The sequence below is a fragment of the Peromyscus maniculatus genome, chromosome 12 (assembly GCF_049852395.1).
Source record: "Peromyscus maniculatus bairdii isolate BWxNUB_F1_BW_parent chromosome 12, HU_Pman_BW_mat_3.1, whole genome shotgun sequence".
NCBI lineage: Eukaryota > Metazoa > Chordata > Mammalia > Rodentia > Cricetidae > Peromyscus > Peromyscus maniculatus.
The window spans coordinates 46,155,452-46,174,903 of record NC_134863.1 but is presented as its reverse complement, the minus strand read 5'-3'; the positions used below and the strand labels follow the sequence as shown (position 1 = coordinate 46,174,903).

General features: G+C 42.3%; 1 protein-coding gene and 1 pseudogene across 7 annotated transcripts in view; one reads left to right on the top strand and one right to left on the bottom strand.

Moving 5' to 3' along the window:
- Nucleotides 1-19,452, top strand: part of Nxpe3 (neurexophilin and PC-esterase domain family member 3) — a 64,044-nt gene that overhangs the window by 31,874 nt on the left and 12,718 nt on the right. For 3 of the 6 annotated variants that reach the window (XM_076548989.1, XM_076548991.1, XM_076548992.1), the window contains 3 exons: nt 11,297-11,446; nt 11,849-12,603; nt 19,280-19,353. In XM_076548989.1, coding sequence (XP_076405104.1) covers nt 11,297-11,446; nt 11,849-12,603; nt 19,280-19,353 — 979 coding nt within the window. Of the gene's footprint in view, nt 1-10,663; nt 11,447-11,848; nt 12,604-19,279; nt 19,354-19,452 lie in introns of those variants that run through there. The other 3 variants (XM_076548993.1, XM_076548994.1, XM_076548988.1) reach the window with 2 other exon arrangements.
- Nucleotides 374-10,582, bottom strand: LOC143268134 (protein archease pseudogene; annotated as a pseudogene). The gene has a single exon (XR_013043780.1). The product of XR_013043780.1 is annotated as a protein archease pseudogene (transcript).

Here is a 19,452-nt window from a genome sequence, read left to right as displayed (position 1 = left end):
TAGGGAGTTTCTACTATATTAGGTTCCATAAATATCCCTAAAATGCCCCTTAATTTTAGCTGTCTCTCCCTGTATTTCCTCTCACAACCCCTCTCTCCACCCCATCCGTTTGAGCCTCTCATTACAGTCCCCCCATCCATCCAGTCCCCCCCATCCATCCATAACTTTTATTTCCCTTTCCTAACAAAATCTGTTTCCTATAGTCTCTTACTCTATACCTACCTTTTATGATTCAATAGGTTGTAACTTGGTTATCATTGACTTCACAGCTAATATCCAAATATAAGCAAATATATACTGTATTCATCTTTCTGAGTCTGGGATACCTCACTCAGGATGATTTTTTTTTCTAGCTCCATCCATTTGCCTGGAAATTTCATGATGTCATTTTTTTTAAAACATCTGAGTAATACTCCATTGTGTAAATGTACCACATTTTCTTTATTCACTCTTCTGTTGAGGGACAACTAGGTTGTTTCCAATTTCTGGTTATTATGAATAGAGTAGTAATGACCATGGTTGAGCAAGTATGGGTGAAGCACCCTTTGGGTATTTGCCCAAGAGTGGTATAGCTGGATCTTGAGGTAGATCGAATCCCATCTTCCTGAGAGCTGCCGTACGAATTTCCATTGTGGTGGCACAGGTTTGCACTCCCACCATCAATGGGTGTGTGCGCCTCGCGCTCCACATCCTCACCAACATGAGCTGTCACGTGCGCTGTTGATCTTGCCATTCTGACAGGTGTGTATCAAATGGATATCAAAGTGGTTTTGATTTACATTTCCCTGATGGCTAAGGATGTTCAACATAGCTGTAAGTGCTTCTCAGCCATTTGAGATTCCTATGTTGACAGTTCTGTTTAGATCTGTACCTGTGGTGGTATTGTGTTCCCCAAAATATTGTGCACCCTAATAAACTTATCTGGGGTCAGAGAACAGATACAGAGTCTAGAAAATGGTGGCACTCATGCCTTTAATCCTAGCATTCCAGAGACAGAAATCCCTCTGGATCTCTGTGAGTTCAAGGCCACATTGGAAACAGCCAGGCATGGTGACTCACACCTTTAATCCCAGAGAGCAAGCCTTTAATCCCAGGGAGTGGTGGTAGAAGGCAGAAAGATATATAAGGCGTGAAGACCAGAAACTAGAAGCATTTGGCTGGTTAAGCATTTGGCTGGTTAAGCTTTCAGGCTTCTAGCAGCAGCAGTTCAGCTGAGAGCCATTGGGATGAGGACACAGAAGCATCCAGTCTGAGGAAACAAGACCAGCTGAGGATCCGGCGAGGTGAGGTAGCTGTGGCTTGTTCTGGTTCTCTGATCATCCAGTTCACTCCAATATCTGGCTCAGGTTTGATTTTATTAATAAGAACTTTTATGGTTCATGCTACATGTACCCCATTTTTTAATTGGGTTATTTGTTTTCTTGAGTTCCTTATATATTTTGGATATTAGATCAATATTATGTCTTGATTTTCCATTTCTGAAAGTCACAATGTAAAATTTTCTGTTCTGTAAATTTTCATTTAACAATGATACTATAGAAATCTAAGCATGCCTTCTGAGAAGGAAAAGAACATCAGTTTTCAGAGGAGCTTTTTCTCTCTTTTTTGATTTCTTAAATGTCATGATCATAAAAAACACGTCTGGTTTATCTTCATTATATACCTGGATTGGTGCATATGTTATCACTTTGACTTCTCATCCCCAAGGCTTCTTAAAGAGTGAAAATTCTTCTCCCCACCCGATTAATCATAACTTGACATTTCTATGATCAATATTAAGTGCTTTCAATTCCCAGGGTATGAAGAATTCTTCGGCATGGAAGTTATAAAGCCGCTCATCCAACAAGTGAAACGGTAGAGGTTGTGAGTCATCTCCTGGGGTTTCTACTTCTCCCACCGTGCAGGGTGTAACCACGCATAGTCACTGTACATGCTTCCTCCAGCCTGCGTCCCTGCGTGTAACTGGACATCAGTTGTGTGATCCAGATAGCATACCTGGCCTTGACTACCTTCTGCTGCAGTGTCCAGTGGCGGCTATTTCTAACGTCTTCCTCCTCCTTAGCTGGGATTGCAGAATTGTGTCTTTTCTTTCCATCCTTCATCTGTTCAGTTCAGTTTTCAGTGCTTGCCCTAAGGTTTGCCACGCATATCTGCACCCAGTGGAAGAGTTGCTCTCTCCTCCACTTGTGCTAATTCTGCCATCCATTTCATTCACATGCGAATATACGAAGTGCACAGAATCAAATATATCGTTTCTGTTATCACTTCAAACAAATCATTGTCTCTCAGATCAATTAAAAATAAGAAAAACAGTTACAGTGTTGGGTGGCATACATCTCTGGTCTTAGTTCCCCTGGAGACTGAAGCAGGAGGATCATATGAGCCCAGCAGTTTAAGGCCAGTCTGGGCAACATATGGAAACATATCAGAGATAAAACAAAGGGCTGGAGATGGCTTATGGTTAAGAACACTTGCTGCTGTTCCAGATAACCTGAATTCTGTTCCCAGAACCCACATTGGGTGGTTCATAAGCACTTGTAACTCCAATTCTAGGGGTTCTGACACCCTCTGGACTTCTGGGCACTTGCATATCAGTACACACACACACACACAATACACACACACACACACACACACACACACACACACACACACACACAGCTTTCCTGTCCCATAACTGCTCTCAAATAAACACACTGAGGCTTATATTATAAATACTCGGCCAATAGCTCAGGCTTGTTACTAACTAGCTCATACAACTTAACCCATTTCTATTAATCTATGTGCTGAGGCTATGGCTGCTTTTACCTCTATTCCATTTTGTGTATTTGACTTATGCTTTGTCTGGATGGTGATTCTCCTGACTCTGCCCTTGCTCATCCCATCATTCTCAGTTTGGCTTTCCCACCTAACTTTATCCTGTTCATCTATTGGCCAGTCAGCTTGTTTATTAAACCAATCATAGTGACATATATTCACATAGTGTACAGAGGATTATTTCACAGCATTTCCCCCTTTTGTCTAATTAAAAAGGGAAGTTTTAACTTTAACATAGTAAAATTATATACAACAAAAATAGTTATCAAGTCAGAATTACAGTTACAATATTCAGTTTATTTGTATTTTGCAAAATTGGAGAAAATACTCTATTATCTATCTAATCTTGGTGAGCCTCAAGTTTTATATGTAATTTGCTTTCTATAATAACTGAAGAAAACTATAAGTTTAACTATTTAGTTTTCAACTCCATCAAAGACTCCAGAAGGATGAAATGTTACCTAATGACAGGGACATCAGGCTGCCTGGACACGATAATATACAGGATCCAGACTCTCTGTGTATTTCCCATCTTTACGTGGCTTATTATATTTTATTACTCTACTCCTTTTAAAAGAACTTTTTCTACTCTTTTTGTTTTCTTTCCCAAGCCTAAATATATTTTTAAACATACTGTAACCCATTTAGAGGTTTTTCTGTCTGAATCTGTCTTTACTGCATATCTCTATCCTTTTCTGACCACGTGAGTGAGCCAAACTTTAAACTGCTAAGCCGCTTGACTAGGAACAAAGCCTCTGCTTTGGTGGCTGGCTCTTCTCCCCTTGGTTCCCTGAGCACCTAGCTTCATGGCAGAGGTACCAGTGAGAGTCATGTTTACCGCTCCAACTCTGGGAAGTTGTTGGGTCCACACTGCCACCAAGTAGCATGCCACCCATGAACCCCACTTAACAAACACTTAAAAGTGTTTGTTAGCAGGACCTCTTAAAAGAGCCTCGTGGTTTTTGCCACTAATGCTGAGTCAGGAAGCCGTCTCTTAAAGGAACCATGCCTCTGCTGGCTGCTAGCAAACAGAGCCTACCCAAGAAAAAGCAGTTACCAAGAAGCTAAGTTTCACTCCATTTTTGTGTGTTTAGAATTCCCTTTTAAGCTTTTTTAGGTCATATGTGGAAATTCCTGTTCTGCGTTGGGCTGCCATATGTAGGCCAACGTTTCCTGTCCTGACCGCTCTCAAATAAACACACTGAGGCTTATATTAATTATAAGCTCGGCCAATAGTTCAGGCCTGTTACTAACTAGCTCTTACAACTTAAATTAACCAATTTCTGTTAATCTATATGCTTCCCCAAGGCTTGTGGCTTTTACCTCTATCCCATTTTGTGTCCAACTCGTTCTCTGCCTGGCTGTCCACTCCTCTGACTCCGCCCTTCCTCATCCCATCATTCTCAGTTTTGCTTTCCTGCTTAACTTTATCCTGTTCAGCTACTGGCCAGTCAGCTTGTTTATTAAACCAACCATAGTGACATATACTCACACAGTGTACAGAAGGATTATTCCACAGCACGCGCATACACACACACACACACACACACACACACACACACACACACACACACACACACGTTTCTGAATATATAAATACAATCCACTCAGTCCATATGATGTTACTTGTATGTATGTTTTCAGGGCTGATTTCCCAGGAGAAGACTGTTTCTTCTGCTCTCAGCTTTCCTTAGCTGCCTGTAGTTCCTTTGTGTAGTTGGTAACATCTTCCTTTAATTTCACATTTTATTTGTCAGAGAAAGTGTTTCTACTGCACTTTTGAAGGGCAGTTGGACAGATTTCAGAATTCTAGGTTGACTTTATTCATCTTACTCCTTTAAACATCTCACTCCACTCTCACTTGTCTAGTTTTCTTGTGAGAAGTTGCGTACAGTGATTATCTTTACCGCTTTATAATTAAGGTAATATTTTCTTTTGACTCCTCTCACGACTTAGATTGTGCAGTTTGAATATGATCAACCACCTGTGGTTGGGCAGTTATCTCTTCAGCTCCCTGATCAGTGGCTTGGTGTCTGGCATTCATTTGCATGAGTTCTGGATCATGGTTGCTTCAGATATTTCTTCTCTTTGCTTCTATTCCTTCTGGGATTCTCCCTGTGTATTTCTCACACCACCCTAGTCAGCCCGCATCTCATGGGGGTTCTTGAATTTCACTTGGAGATGTTCCTGTTGAGGAGTCCTGAGGTTCAGAGGCTCTCCTCGGCATGTCCAGTCTGCATGATCACATCAGAAGCACTCTTCATTACATTTGCACTGCTTTCTGTTTTTAAATCTCCAGCCCTTCTTTTTTAGAATTTCTATCTCTCTGTTTAAAATAGTCTCCTGTGTTTGTCCACTGCATAATATTTCCAATAGACCCCTTTACACATTATTATATTGTTCTGTTTTTTAAAGCTTCCAGTTCAAATTGTTATTTACAAAAATGTATTATTTAAACCCATTAGCTCACAACTGAAGTACATACTGTAGAATTTGTAGCTAAAACAAAGCCTAGAGAAATGGGCACCTTGGAAATGTCAGCTGGAAAACGAGACCACAGAGGACACAGGAAAAAAGAAATCAGGTTGTAATTCTGGTCATAGGATTTAAAATTTTTATTGAAACCTCAAATTTGATAATTATAAAAATGTGTAAATAATTCTGGGTTTTGCAATTGACATTTTTTTTCATTCTCAGCTCGTGCTTTATTGCTAAAAATATATGCATGCAGGTGCAGTTTTCAACTCTCACTACAGTTCATTTTCAAACAGTCAAATGGCTTCAAAACTTCCGAAGATGTATAGATTAAGAAGCTGCCTTTTGTAGTACTTCAGACACTCAATGAAGCTTTTTTAAGCATCATCTCGTATACCAGTGGTGCACTGGAGAGCAGGCGCAGTGGGAGGTACACGCAAGAGCAAGCAAACGTTGACACCCAGTGCTTGAAGGACAGGAAGCAAATATTCTCAAGTGGATTATTTTCACATTCTTAATCTTTTTCATTATAGGGTTGCGCAGATTTAAGGTTAATGCCCTGACTAGTACTGTTGTTTGAGGACTGATAACGTGCTGACAGAATACTTGATAATCCTTGAGGTGGGGTAGCATGTATTTTGTAACTTAACATTTTAATGACCAAAAGAATGCCTTATTTCAATTTTTAAGAGGAAAAGTGCGCATGTACACAAGCACAGATCCCAGTGCTTGTCAGTGGGAAGCTCAGTAAGTATGACTTTGTTAAGATGAATGCCCCCTTATGGCTGTTCAGTGAAATGCTATTAATATAACTTACACCAATACAAATTTTATATCCATACTTTTATTCATGGTCATGAAAATGCCGAACAACAGACTGAAACAGTGAACTAATGAGAAAGTAAAATCTTCCAGACCAACCGGACCTAGAATCAAATTAGGGCTCTAATTTTTAGGAGTGGCTGCATTACCTTGAACAGCTTGATTTCTCCTCCTCGTGGATAAGTTCACTGTGATAAATACTAAACGTGAGGAACATATGTCCCTCAACATAAGACTGATGCTCCTCGAAGGTTAAGTTCTTTCTCTGACTCCTAAATAATGCACATCCCAGCAGCACCAAACCCCTGAGTTTTGGTTGTTTGGCGGGTTAGGTCACACCATGGACTCCATCACCTTTAATCCTCAAGGATGCAGGAGGGAAGGAGGGTGACATTCCCGCTCCCCAGGCTCCCTCCCATCTCCAGCTTCCCTGGGATGGCAGTGTGTATGGAAGAATCTCACCTGTGTCTTTGTGCCATCCTCCCAGTTCCGGGATACTCAAGACTCACAATAATTCCTTTTTCTCTGGAGTAAACAGCTCCCCAAACAGCACATTAAAAAAAAAAAAAAGTTAGCAAACTAAAAGTAAATTAATGTCACTAACATGAAATTATCATTATTTTTTGAAGTTCAAAGACAATTTTATTGGAGTTTAAAAGGAAAAACACCCCAAGGCAGGCAAGCTGTGGATCTCAGCAGCTACCAGGAGCAGGGAAGGAAAAAAAAAAAAAAGCCTTGCTGTGTAAATCAGTATGGTCAGACACATGGCAGACAAGCAGTAACCTGATAGAGAGTGGGGCTTTAGAGAAAGGGTAAGGAAGCCCGAAGTCTCAGAAAAAGCCCCTCTAGGTGCTTGCGAGCATCTGGAAGAAAGAAACAGCAGCAGCAGCAGCAGCAGCAGCAGCAGCAGCAGCAGCAGCAGCAGCAGCAGCAGCAAGGTAAAGCTGTACCTTTCTGAGTTAACCGGTGGACAGTGCCTGCTGCCCCTCCTGGCTGCTGGGTTTGTATTGACCGTGCCTAGGACGAGGAAGGAAAAGTATAGTGTCTCATTAAAGGAGCAATTACTCCACCTATCTCTGTAGCCTGGCCGAAGGTGAATCCCGTTTCTCAGGAGTGGTGCCTTGGCCACGTGATTGGTCTCGCCCAACCGGACTGTTAGGTTTCCACCCAGGCCAGAGGTTCCATTCTCTTGAGGGCACCAGATTTTTTTCTTAATGAGCTTTTATTGCACTCTAACATTTTCCATTCTGAAGAGGTAACTCCAAAATAACCAGATTAGATTCCATACAACCTTAGCAAATGCCCCTCAATTCTAGCTGTCTTTCCCCGAATTCCCTCCCTCAACTCCAGCCTCCCTTCCCACCCAATCCTTTTGTTCCCATCCTCCCACCCCCTGTCTGCCTATGAAATCTATTCTATTTTCCTCTCCCATGCGTCCCCCCCAGTCCCTTCCTCTATACCTAGCTTCTATGGGTCTACTGATGGATTGTGGCTTGGTTAGCATTCATTTAATGGCTAATATCTACATCTAAGCAAATGCATACCACATTTATCTTTCTGGGTCTGGGTTACCTCACTCAGGATGATTTTTTTTTCTAGTTCCATACATTTGCTTACAGATATCATGATGTCATTTTTTAATGTCTGAATGATGTTCAGCTCTAAGATTCATATTCTTTACAGCGGATACATCAAGGGCTGTAGTGTCTGCTAAGCCAGCCTCAGATTGCTTCACTTTATTTTCTGCATCAATTTGTGTTAGCAACTCATTTGCGTTGCTCTCTAATCCCATCAACAATTCTGCAAGAAGAATGTGAACCTTATCCACGCAGAATATTGAATCCAGTTCACAGACATTTTCAAAACATTTGTCTAGTAGTCCCACAAATACTTGCATTAGATCTAAAATGCCAAGTTCACTTTCTGAGGAGTCCACACAGAAGACAAAATACAGTGTAGCATAATGCCTATAAACCAGTTTGTTGTCAGATCCTCCAATTAGTAATCCTCCTGGGAAATTACAAATATTTCATCTCACTCAGATACCAAACGGGATGTCTCCTTGATGATTTGCTGTTGCATAACTCCACCACAGTGCTGGCAGAACTTGGGAAGCCGCAGCTTCCTCTGGGTGTTGAAGATGAGGCTGTCCTTGATCATGGCTACACAGGACAGACCAGGTGGCTGGGGCTAGGGTGGGCTTGGGCTGGGGTGGGGAATGGAGGTGGGTGTGCAAGCCTCATCTCCGGGAGCTTGTCCCCACTCCCCCCCACCCTTATGTTGAAACAACAGTGAGCCCATCTCTCTTGGCTGCAGGTAAGCGCTGCAGCGTTGAAACTGAGCCAAGGTCATTTCTGTCCTATATCCGGGTAGTATTTTTCTTATTAAGAAAGTCATTAGTGAGAAATAGTTGTCCAAATAACATCTCATTGATTTAAGTCTAACGTCTCCAGAGTATGGTCCTTTGGTATTAAAGAAACATGAATCATTTTAACCTTTGGTCATGCTTTCCTATTGGGGTGTCTACCACGATGCAGGTACCAAAATTAACCACCTTCTCTTTTGATTGTCAAGCCCTGTAAGGATCTGGACCTCAAGGGGTCGGTCACCCAGGCCTGGGAGGAGCCTCTGGCTCCTCTAGCCTTCCTTTTCACAGTTGTTTCCTCTTCTGAGAACGAATCAAAGACCCTGCATGACTGTGGCTTCACTTGGAAACAATGAAGACATTTCTTCTTGTGTGTGTTGACCCTCCTCTGTGTTGACCAGACACTGACTAGAATCCACCTAGTGTGGTCTCCATGGCCTCACTGAACAAGAGGACAGGTGACTTTAGCATAGTTTCAGGATATTTTGAGATTTGTCCCTAAGTGCCCTGGGACCTTGTTGACCTTGGAGGGCAAAGGACAAAATATTGTCCTTTTAAATTCCTCATCCATGAGCATAGGCCTCCAAGTATGGTTGTTGAACACTCCAAGGTCAGTTACACCCGTCTGATATTTTAAGCTACTGTATAATATTTAGAAAAGCTTGGACAAAGCCAAACACTTCTAAATGAACCCAGTGAGACATATTTGTGTTCTTTAAGCAAGTTCCTGTGACAAATAATTAAGAGCAGGTCAATAACTGCACTGATTTCAGAGAGCCTGATATCATCAATGTATTGACTCTTGAACTTAGACATGTTTATATCGTATATCTATTGTCTCCAAGTCTAATTTTTTGCCTCATGTAACTTACTCTGACCTTCATAACTTACACAAAAGTCCCAACTTTCTCCCCCACTTTGGAAACATCCAGCCATCGTAGTTTTTATACACAAATATGTCTTTATTAAAAATATTTTTATTGTTACCTTCGTCTTATTTGCCTTTTCCTTATTGTTCCATTTGTTTTCTTTCTTAATGCCATGACCTATAGTAACATTAACAAATAATCTTCTTCCATGATTGCACATGCAAAGATAATGGCATTGATGTATTCTGCCATAAAGATGGGTGGAGCCCATGAAAATCAACTCACTGAGTTTTCTTTAAATATTGTTGAGGATGTCTAAGGAAAGCAGGAGATGCTCACATAGGAACAGGCTTCAGGTAGGTGCTCCTGGATGGCCATATCACATCTCCTGTTTTCAGCATAGAGAGCCTTCTTGTGAAATGTTGTGCAGCATGCAACTAGCCTTGGGAAGGAGTACTGTTCTTCTGATGCTGGTACAGTGTTTTGCTCTCAGGCCAGTGTTAGTATCTTGTGCTTTTCCAGTGTGACTCAGCACGATCTACATGATTAGCCTTTGAACCTGGTATTTCCAGTGTTAGAGGAAGAAGAGCTCTCTGTACTCTCAGTATCATATTTAGCTTCCTGGATATTATGGTATGCTTGCCATCCACTTTTCTTTTTTATCAATGATTTCATAAACCATCTTTTAGTCAGGTTGTCTTCCTTGAACAATTTAAAAAAAGTATATATTTTTTAATTCTCTGTGAGTGCACCGGCCACTGTGTACAACTTGCAGTAACTGGTTCTCTTCTTCCAACATGCGGGTTCTGAGGATTGAACTCAGTTCATCAGGCTAGGTGGCAGGCCCCTTTACTCGCCTGGCCATCTCAGTGGCCCAGATGATCTCTTTTGATAGTTTAGCGGCCGCAGGCTAACATGGTGGGTGGTCATCATATGTAGCTCTCGCAACCTTTTTCTACAGTCACACCAGTCAATTGTTTTCCAAGAGTTCCAGTCCTTAACCCGGGCCTTGCCTGGGTGCAGAAGCAGAGTTCCGGCTTCTGGAGGAGCAGCAGGGAGCACAAACCATCTTTGTGATCTCGTTTTACAGCTGCTCCAGACATGAGTGGCCACAGCCTGTGGTGCTGCCACACTTCACCCATTGCTGCAGGTCCCTGGAGCCTCCCACAGCCTGAGGAGCCCCCGTATGTGTGTCCACAGGTCCCAGAGTGGCCATCAGAGGCCTTAGCCTGAGACCTAGTTGCTTCATTTTAAAACTTATTATATATATACATATATATAATATATAGTATATAGTATATATTATTATATAGTATATATTATTATATACTATATATTATATAATATATATATAATAAAATATATATATATTAGGCTTTTGTGGTGCTAAGTATTGAACTGAGGGCCTTGTCCGTGTGAGGCAAACACAGTATCACTGAGCTACATTCACTGTTGTTTTAAATGGCCTGTCTGATAAGTCCAGCATTCCTACAGTACCTGATGTCGCTTCTCCTGTTGGCTGTCTTCAGATTCGGTTTTTGCTTTGTTTCAATTTTAAAAACTTTACTATGTCTTGCAATTTGTTGTTGAATTCTAGACATGATAAGCTTGGTGAAGGAAACTCTGCTCTATGGGCTTGTGGTAAAATGGTAGCCTGTATGCGGGAGGAGAAGCATTCTGCTAGTCTGTGTTGAGCTGGAGTCCTTTGGTGAGCATGTACCCTCTTCGTGTGGACTTCCTTACCGTGTGTTGGTTCAGGCTGGAATTGGAGGTTTCACTTTTCCCAGGTGGGTTTAGGGTTTGGAAAAGTTGTTTCTCACCTGATGTCTTAGTTAGGGTTTCCATTGCTGGAAGAGACACCGTGACCACCGGTAACTCTTACAAAGGAGAGCATTTCACTGGGGCCTGCTTACGGGCTCAGAGGTTGAGTCCATTATCATCCTGGCAGGAAGCATGGTGGCATGCAGGCAGACATGGTGCTGGAGGAGGAGCTGAGAGTTCTACATCCAGATCGGCAGGCAGCAGGAAGAGACACTGGGCCTGGCTTGAGCATCTGAGACCGCTAAGCCCACTCCCAGTGACACAGTTCCTCAACAAGGTATTCCTACTCTGACCAGGCCACACCTCCTAATAGTGCCACTCCCCATGAGCCTATGGAGGCCATTCATTCAAGCCACCACACTTGGTTAATACTAATCAATATTATTTTTAAAAGATGGCTTATTTCTCCATTCCATGGTTAGAGGCTCAAGGAGATTTTCCTTTCGATAATTCACTGTAAGAACCCACATATAGCTTCTAGAGGTAAGATTTGTGAAGCTAGAGAGACCCCTCTATGAATTTTTCATTAATCTTATTCTGCTACAATACCTGTGAACCCTGCAGGCTGTGGTTTTTGAAGCAGTTTCATCTCAGTTGATTTTATACAAATTTAAACCAAAGTGGAGATTTGTTTACCTAATATCCAGAGAAATGTGGTTTCTGTTGTCTTCCTCTTTAGTACTTGGACCATGAGACTCTCTCAGGGACGTTCATCGACAGCAGTGGACAGTTCATTTCCTCGCAGGCTACTGGCATTAGCCGGAATCCGTACTGTGGGTATGAGCACCAGACCCTGTCCAGCCAGGAACGCTTAGAAGAGGATGCCTTGCTTGCCGCCTCCAGGTGGCAGGTGCCTGATGTGGACCTGGTCCCTTTTGTGAAGAGCACCGACCCTTCCTCCAGCTACTTTGTCATCCTGAATTCTGCAGCCTTCTTCAAGGTGGGGAGCCAGCTGGAGGTGCTGGTCCACGTGCATGATTTTCAAGGGAAGCCCAAGAAGTATGGCGGAGACTACCTGCAGGCCAGAATACACTCGCCGAAGCTGCAGGCGGGGGCCGTGGGCAGAGTGGTAGACTACCAGAATGGATTTTACAAAGTGTTTTTCACCCTGCTCTGGCCTGGCAGAGTTCGAGTGTCCATCTCTCTGGTTCACCCCAGTGAAGGGATTCGAGTTCTTCAGTACCTGCAGGAAGTGAAACCAGACAGGGTCTATTTCAAGAGTCTCTTCCGCTCGGGAAGGATTTCGGAAACAATGAAGTGCAACGTGTGTCTCCCGGGAAGTCTTCCCCTGTGCAACTTCACGGATCTCTACACCGGGGAGCCCTGGTTCTGCTTCAAGCCAAAGAAGCTCCCCTGCAGCAGCAGAATCAACCACTTCAAGGGCGGGTACACGAAGGGCCTTCTCACTGCGGCGGACAGTGCTTTCTTTCAGAGGTACGCAGTCCCGAGTCTGGGGCGGGGTGTAAAGGGTTCTGCCCATTGTCTTTGTCACATTTAGGGGACTCTGGTAAGTATGCCTTTCGTGTCTGTCTGAACCTGGCCCCGTTCAGAAGAGGTGTTGTGTAGCTGGAGTTTTCTCCAGTCCTGCCCAGCCCCATGGACCCCACAACCACTTATAAAATAATCACTCAGAAGCTCATATTAATTAAATTGCTGGGCCATTAGCTCAGGCCTACCACTATCTAGCTCTTACACTTGAACTCAGCCCATTTCTGTTAATCTGTATGTCACCACATGTTCTGTGGTTTTACCTGCTGCCTTTACATGCTGCTCCCTGGACGGCTGGCTGGAGTCTCCTCACTTAGCCTTCCTGTTCCCCCAGTTCTCCTCTCTGCTAGTCCCGCCTATGCTTCCTGCCTGGCTACTGGCCAATCAGCGTTTTATTTATCAATCAGTCATAGCAACATATTTTTACAGCATACAGGACATCCCACAGCAGCGTTGCCTAAGAAAACAGAGATTTGCACTTTAGGTCAGTGTTTTAAAAGTGAAGTGTAGTGCTTGTTCAACGTCAAGTTAAAGACCTTTTACCCTTCTACTTTTGTCCTTACGCTGCTGGGTTTTATGTTGGAGGTACACACCATGTTTGTTGCTACATAGGCAAGACTACTTATTCACAGAACAGGTTTTTTAAAAAATCCAAGACTATCGGGAGACAGCCCAGTACATGCTTGCTGTGCAGGTCTGACACCTGAGTTCCGCCCTCTGAATCCACATAAAAAGCCTGCCGTGGCACCCGTCTGTAATCCCAGCACTCCTGTGGCAAGATGGGGCGGAACTATGAGGACTGTCCAGAAGCTTGCGAACCAGCTGGCCTGGAGTATGCAGCATGGCGGAAACAAGAGAAGCCCTACCTTTACAAGGTGGAAGGCAAGAACCAACTCTCAAAAAGTAGTTCTCCGAACACCCCCCCCCCCCCACATGGCACTGTGCACTCAACTCCCTGCCCCCCTTCCCAGAATAGAGGTATTGAGGGCTAGTCACTGGTGCTTGAGGGGTATGTATTGTAGGTTGGTGTTTGGCCCTCTTTTGGGAAGCCCAACACCCAGCTCCCAAATAAATTCACATACAGAGGCTTATTAATTATGAGTGCCTGGCCTTAGTGTGGCTTAGTTTTTAGCCAGCTTTCCGTAATTTAACTTATCCCGAATACCTTTTACTTCTGGGCTTTTCCTTTTCTCTAACTTCTGTAAATCTTGTTCTTAATCCATAGCTCACTGTGTGGCTGGGTGGCTGGCCCCTGGAGTCCTCCTCCTCCTCTGGCTCCTAGATCTTAGATCTCTCCTCCCAGTTTTCTCCTTCTATATATCCTCTCTGCCTGCCAGCCCGGCCTATCCTTTCTCCTGCCTTGCTATTGACCGTTCAAATCTTTATTAGCCCATCAGGTGTTTTACATAGGCACAGTAATACAGCTTCACAGAGTTAAACAAATGCAACATAAACAAAAGTAACACTTTAAAATATTCTACTACAGGTGTGTGAAGTTAATTTTGAAGAGGCAAGATCAGCTTTTAAATATTATAAATGTTTATCTACAGTAAAAGACCATGGATATGGCAGTACTACTGAGTTAACTTAGTAAGCATACAACCAAGGTGTTCCAGAGCAAACCCTATATTTTAACAGCTGTTGAAAGTATTATGGTATTGTGCTGAAATATCTATTTTGAACACAAAACAGAATGTTTTTTTCAGCACAGTTAGTATATGGTAATGGGCAGAATGAAAAATATAGACTCAGTCTGAATTAAAATTTGTGTTTTTTTTTCAACATTGCATGTAATTCTGAAGTGAAATGATAGTTCTGGGGAAAAGTTATGTTGGATAGAAGAAACTACTGTTCTATTGTAGCAGGATAACTATGGCTGACAATAGCTAACTGACTATTTTAAAAAAATGACTAGAGTGGAGTTGGAATGTTCCCAGCATAAACACGTGGTAAATATTTGTGATGATATGACATTTCCCCTTTTCTAATCACTATATATAAGCATGCATTAAAGTCATGTTGTGTGCTTTGTAAGTGTTTATAATTACAAAGTGACAAAAAAAAAAAAAAAAGAAATGAAGTTACAAAACTACCTGGCCAAAAAGCACAATCATTTGGAAGAATGTACAGATATATATATTTAAAAAATGTAAAAGATTTTTTTTTGTGTGTGTGTATGGGTGTTTTGCCTGCATGTGTGTATGTACCCCATGTGCATGCTTGTGTCCATGGAGGTCAGAAGAAGAAGGCATTAGATCCCCTGGACCAGGGTCACAGATGATTGTGAACCACTGTGTGGGTGCTGGGAGTCAAACCCAGGTCCTCTATAAGAGCAACAAGTGCTCTTAACTGTGGAGCCATCTCTTCAGCCCTTATAAATAGTTTCTTTTTTACACTGAAAAATACTTTCCTATAAACACTGAAAAATACTTTCCTATAACGTATCTTGACAATATTCTTTCTCCTTTCCCACCTCCTTCTGGCTCCTCTCCTATACATAGTTTTACTTGTACGACTGATAGAGAGCTATTTTCTTTGAGTAAAGTTAGAATTCTAAAGTTTTAATGTTTAATAGTTTATGGCCACTCATATTGGAAGAAGAAATGTCTTTGTGAAGCATGTAGTTATAGAAGCTTCTTAAATAAAACTGATTTTCCACTTTTCACAAGTCAGCTTGTGGTCCTGTGGCGATATCATGCATTTATTTACAGGGCCAGCAGAGGGAGCCTGAGTCCATACAGTTACTGGATTGTGCTCTAGAAGTCCAGTATTTTGTGTGGCTGAATAAACAAAACAAAACAAAAAACAAAGACAAAGAAATCCTACACATAAATCTAAAAGCTTATTTATATTTATATTTATTTATTTGGTTCTTCGAAACAGAATTTCTCTATGTATCCCTGGTTGTCCTCGAATTTGCTCAGTAGACCAGACTGGCCTTGAACTCACAGAGATCCACCTGCCTCTGCCTCCCGAGTGCTGGGATTAAAGGTGTGCGCCACCACCACTTGGGTACTTACACATTTTTAAGACCGAGTCTCACTATATAACTGGCAAGAAAACCCACCTTCCTGACGTGTCTTGTAAATGATGAAAATTACAGGTGTGTGCTACCAGGCCAAGTTTTAGGAGCTTTCAAGGAGCTTTATTTCTTTTAATTTTAAAATTAAATTTATTTTTAAAAATTTCATATATGTGTACTGTATTTATATATTTTACTATCTTGAGCTTTGACCCAACCAAGACTTACTATTTTTCAATGAACATGAGCAGATTATTTCATTTCTATGCATTTTTTTGACTGTACGTGAAGATTATTCAGTTGCTTCTTTCTGGAGTTGGGTTGGCAGTCTGTCTGGTGGCTCCTCGAAGAAGAAGAAGAAGCATGGTTATAATCTAACCAAGTTCCGTGTGAAAAGTAGTGGGATAAAGGGATAGAGAGTTGAATAACGAAAGAGTTAAACACGTTCCTAACACTAAGTGCCACCAGTGGGGACAACAGCACACAGGCACATTGTGTAGGTTGTAGTACAATCATCATAAAGCTCTGTCTAGCTGGGATGTTTGCTAGGGGAAGTGTTCGAGGTCGCTTCCATCTGACGGAAACCTAAGAATTAATTTTCATTTTGTTATCCCTCACACTGCTAAATTTCTAGTTAGCAGCAGGCTATCTCAAAAGAAAAAGGTAACTGATCTTTTTTTTTTTCCCCCGAGACAGGGTTTCTCTGTGTAGTTTTGGTGCCTGTCCTGGATCTCGCTCTGTAGCCCAGGCTGGCCTTGAACTCACAGAGATCTGCCTAGCTCTGCCTCCCGAGTGCTGGGATTAAAGGTGTGCGCCGCCACCGCCCAGCTGGTAACTGATCTCAAAGCCCCGTGGACATACTGTTTTGACCCCCAGTGTGTTGAGTTTGTCCTTATTTTTACCTTTGTCCTTGGTGTGCAACCTTGCTTAAGTTAGAAAAAGATTAAGAAGCCTTGCTGTCATTTTTGTTTGAAATAGGATCTCACAGTAGCCCAGGCTGGCCTGGAAATCACTGTGTAGCCCAGGCTGGCTTCAAATTTGTGGATGATCCTCCTCCTTTTCCCAAGTGTTGGAATTATAAACAGAGTTACTGCACCTGGCTAGCTTTGGCGTTTGGTTTTTCAAATTATAGGTGGATGATTAGGGATCTTTGTGTTTTTACTCTTAGGAGAGAGAAAATGTTGGTCTTGAGATGGACTGTCCCTCAAAGATTCTCTTATAAGGGCAGACATTTCAAAATGACAATACCATGGGGGAGGTTCTCCTTTTATTTTAGCATTTATTCTTTTTTTTTTTTTTTCCTGGGCATGGTGGTTCGTTCATACCTGTAACCCAAACTCAGGAGGCCAGGGCAAGAGGATTGAGAGTTCAAGGGTAGCCTGGGCTCAAACAGAGTAGAACGCAACAGAAAAAGGGCAGGGCTAATAGCTCAGTCTGTAAAGTGATTGCTGTACAGACAGGAGGACTCGGCAGGCTAGATCTCTAGAACACACTGAAGGTCTGGGCGTGGTGGTGTCCATGTGCGATCCCAGCACGGAGGTGACATAGACAAGCAGACTCCCGGGGCTCACAAGCCAGCCAGCCTGGCCTACTTGATGAGCCCAGGACAGCGAGAAACCCGGTCTGAGGTTGTTCTCCGGCCTTCCTACCATACATGTACACACATGAACAAGTACCTGTACACATGTATACCTGTACTCACACATGTGCGCATAAACCCAACCAACCAAACCAAACCAACGAAAGTAAGCAAACAGTGCTCCCTCACCAGCTGCTGTAAGTTTTTGGGAATACTTTGATGTTATCATCACCCACCTACCTTCTTTTAGATTCCTGGTTGTTACTGTCTTCCATAGTTGTTTTTCTTTTCCTCCTTGTTCTGAAGTTGATGAGCAGTGGAAATACCCCGATGGGAGGCCAAGCAGTCTATATTTTTAAAGCTTGTTTTTGATAGGAGTGTGAGTCCTGGCAGTGGCTCTATTCTGGAATAGTTGCACTGGATTCCCATCCCTTGCTACTGGCTTTCTATGTATGTTTGTGTGGATTTCTCCCTTGGACCATTTAAGAGGAAGCTATAGCCATCGCAGCACTGACCCCAGTAGCATACATCTCCTAAGAGCACGGACTTTGTCCAGCATGGAACCATAGCAGTTATCACAGTTGGGACATTTGTCATTGACACAGCACTGTCGACCGGTGCATCTAGTTCATGTCTGGGTTTCCCCAGTACTTTGTTGATTTGATCCATGATCACATTCTATTCTTTGTTGTCTTTTAAATCTAGGAAAGTTCTTTCATCTCTTTTGCTTTTTATGATATGGACCAACTTCAATATTGGTATTTTTCTAAAATGTTTTTTTTTTTAAACTTTAGATTTGCTTTGTTGTTCTCAGATGACTAAATTGAGGTTAAATATTTTTTTTTGCAGGAAAATTATGGAGAAAACTGTCCTTCAAGCATTATGTGAAAGTTATTATGTATTTTTGGATATTAAACTCTAAACTCATAGGAGTGGTTTATATGTGCCCTATTGAAAGTCCTCAAATGTTGCTGTGTAAGATATGGAATTCTGTTATTCTCCAGTGTAGCCAGCCCTGCATATATCCTTCATTACTTGCTTTTCTGTCTCTTTCTGTAGAATATCAGGTCTAATTAGGGAGGAGATTCTGGGAGTTTTGCCACATAAGCCAGGGCTAGAGTGATGCCCAGAATATAAACGAAGCTTCCTAATCGTCTGTAGGACGAACACATTGTTCTGAAGTTGATGAGCAGTGGAAATACCCCGATGGGAGGCCAAGCAGTCTATATTTTTAAAGCTTGTTTTTGATAGGAGTGTGAATCCTGGCAGTGGCTCTATTCTGGAATAGCTGCACTGGATTCCCATCCCTTGCTGCTGGCTTTCATTCTCCTCAGTTTTTCTAAAGAATTTACTGAGCATACATCTAGTCCATGCCTGTGCTAAGTGCTAAAGATACAAAGGGGAGCAAAGCCCCGCCCATATCCTTGAGGAATCTGTTGTAGTAAGGGGAGCAGACACCACGGGTCTGAACTGGTGAACTACTATTTGAGTGCTGTTTGGAGGCAGGTTACCTCCACGGGGACTCCTCTCAGACCTGGGCATGCCTTAGGAACCTAGCATGTGACTTAGCTCAGCATAGACTTGTGGCCTCAAAACCGTGCAGTAACAAAGTAGAATTCTCTGATTCCAAAAGGAGCATTCAACCTGGAGTTAGACACTTGGGAGTTTGCATTCCTAAGACTGGCTAAGCAGTATATATATATGGATATATATATATATATATATATATATATATATATATATATAGTGTGTGTGTGTGTGTGTGTGTGTGTGTGTGTGTGTGTGTGTACAGCACACTGAGGATCTAATAAGTTTCTCTTCTGTGTATATTACCTTCTCTCAAGAGCCCTGGTTTATTAACTGCTACTCGTGTTGGTTAATTTTTCTGCTTCACCATAAGGTGTGGTGAAACCAAAAGTATTTTTTTTTTCACTTACAGATAAAGATACACAACTGTAAACAAATGTCCCCGAATCTCAATCTAAGCTTGTGTTTTTTTTGTTTTTTGATTTCTTCTACAGTGGTGTCAATATCAAAATGCCGATCAACTCCAGTGGACCTGACTGGGTGACTGTGGTTTCCAGAAGAAAAAAAGGTAAAAATAAAACGAGCTCATTGATGCTTTTCTTTTCGTTTAAGAAATGTTAGCCAGGCGGTGGTGGCAAACGCCTTTAATCCCAGCACTTGGGAGGCA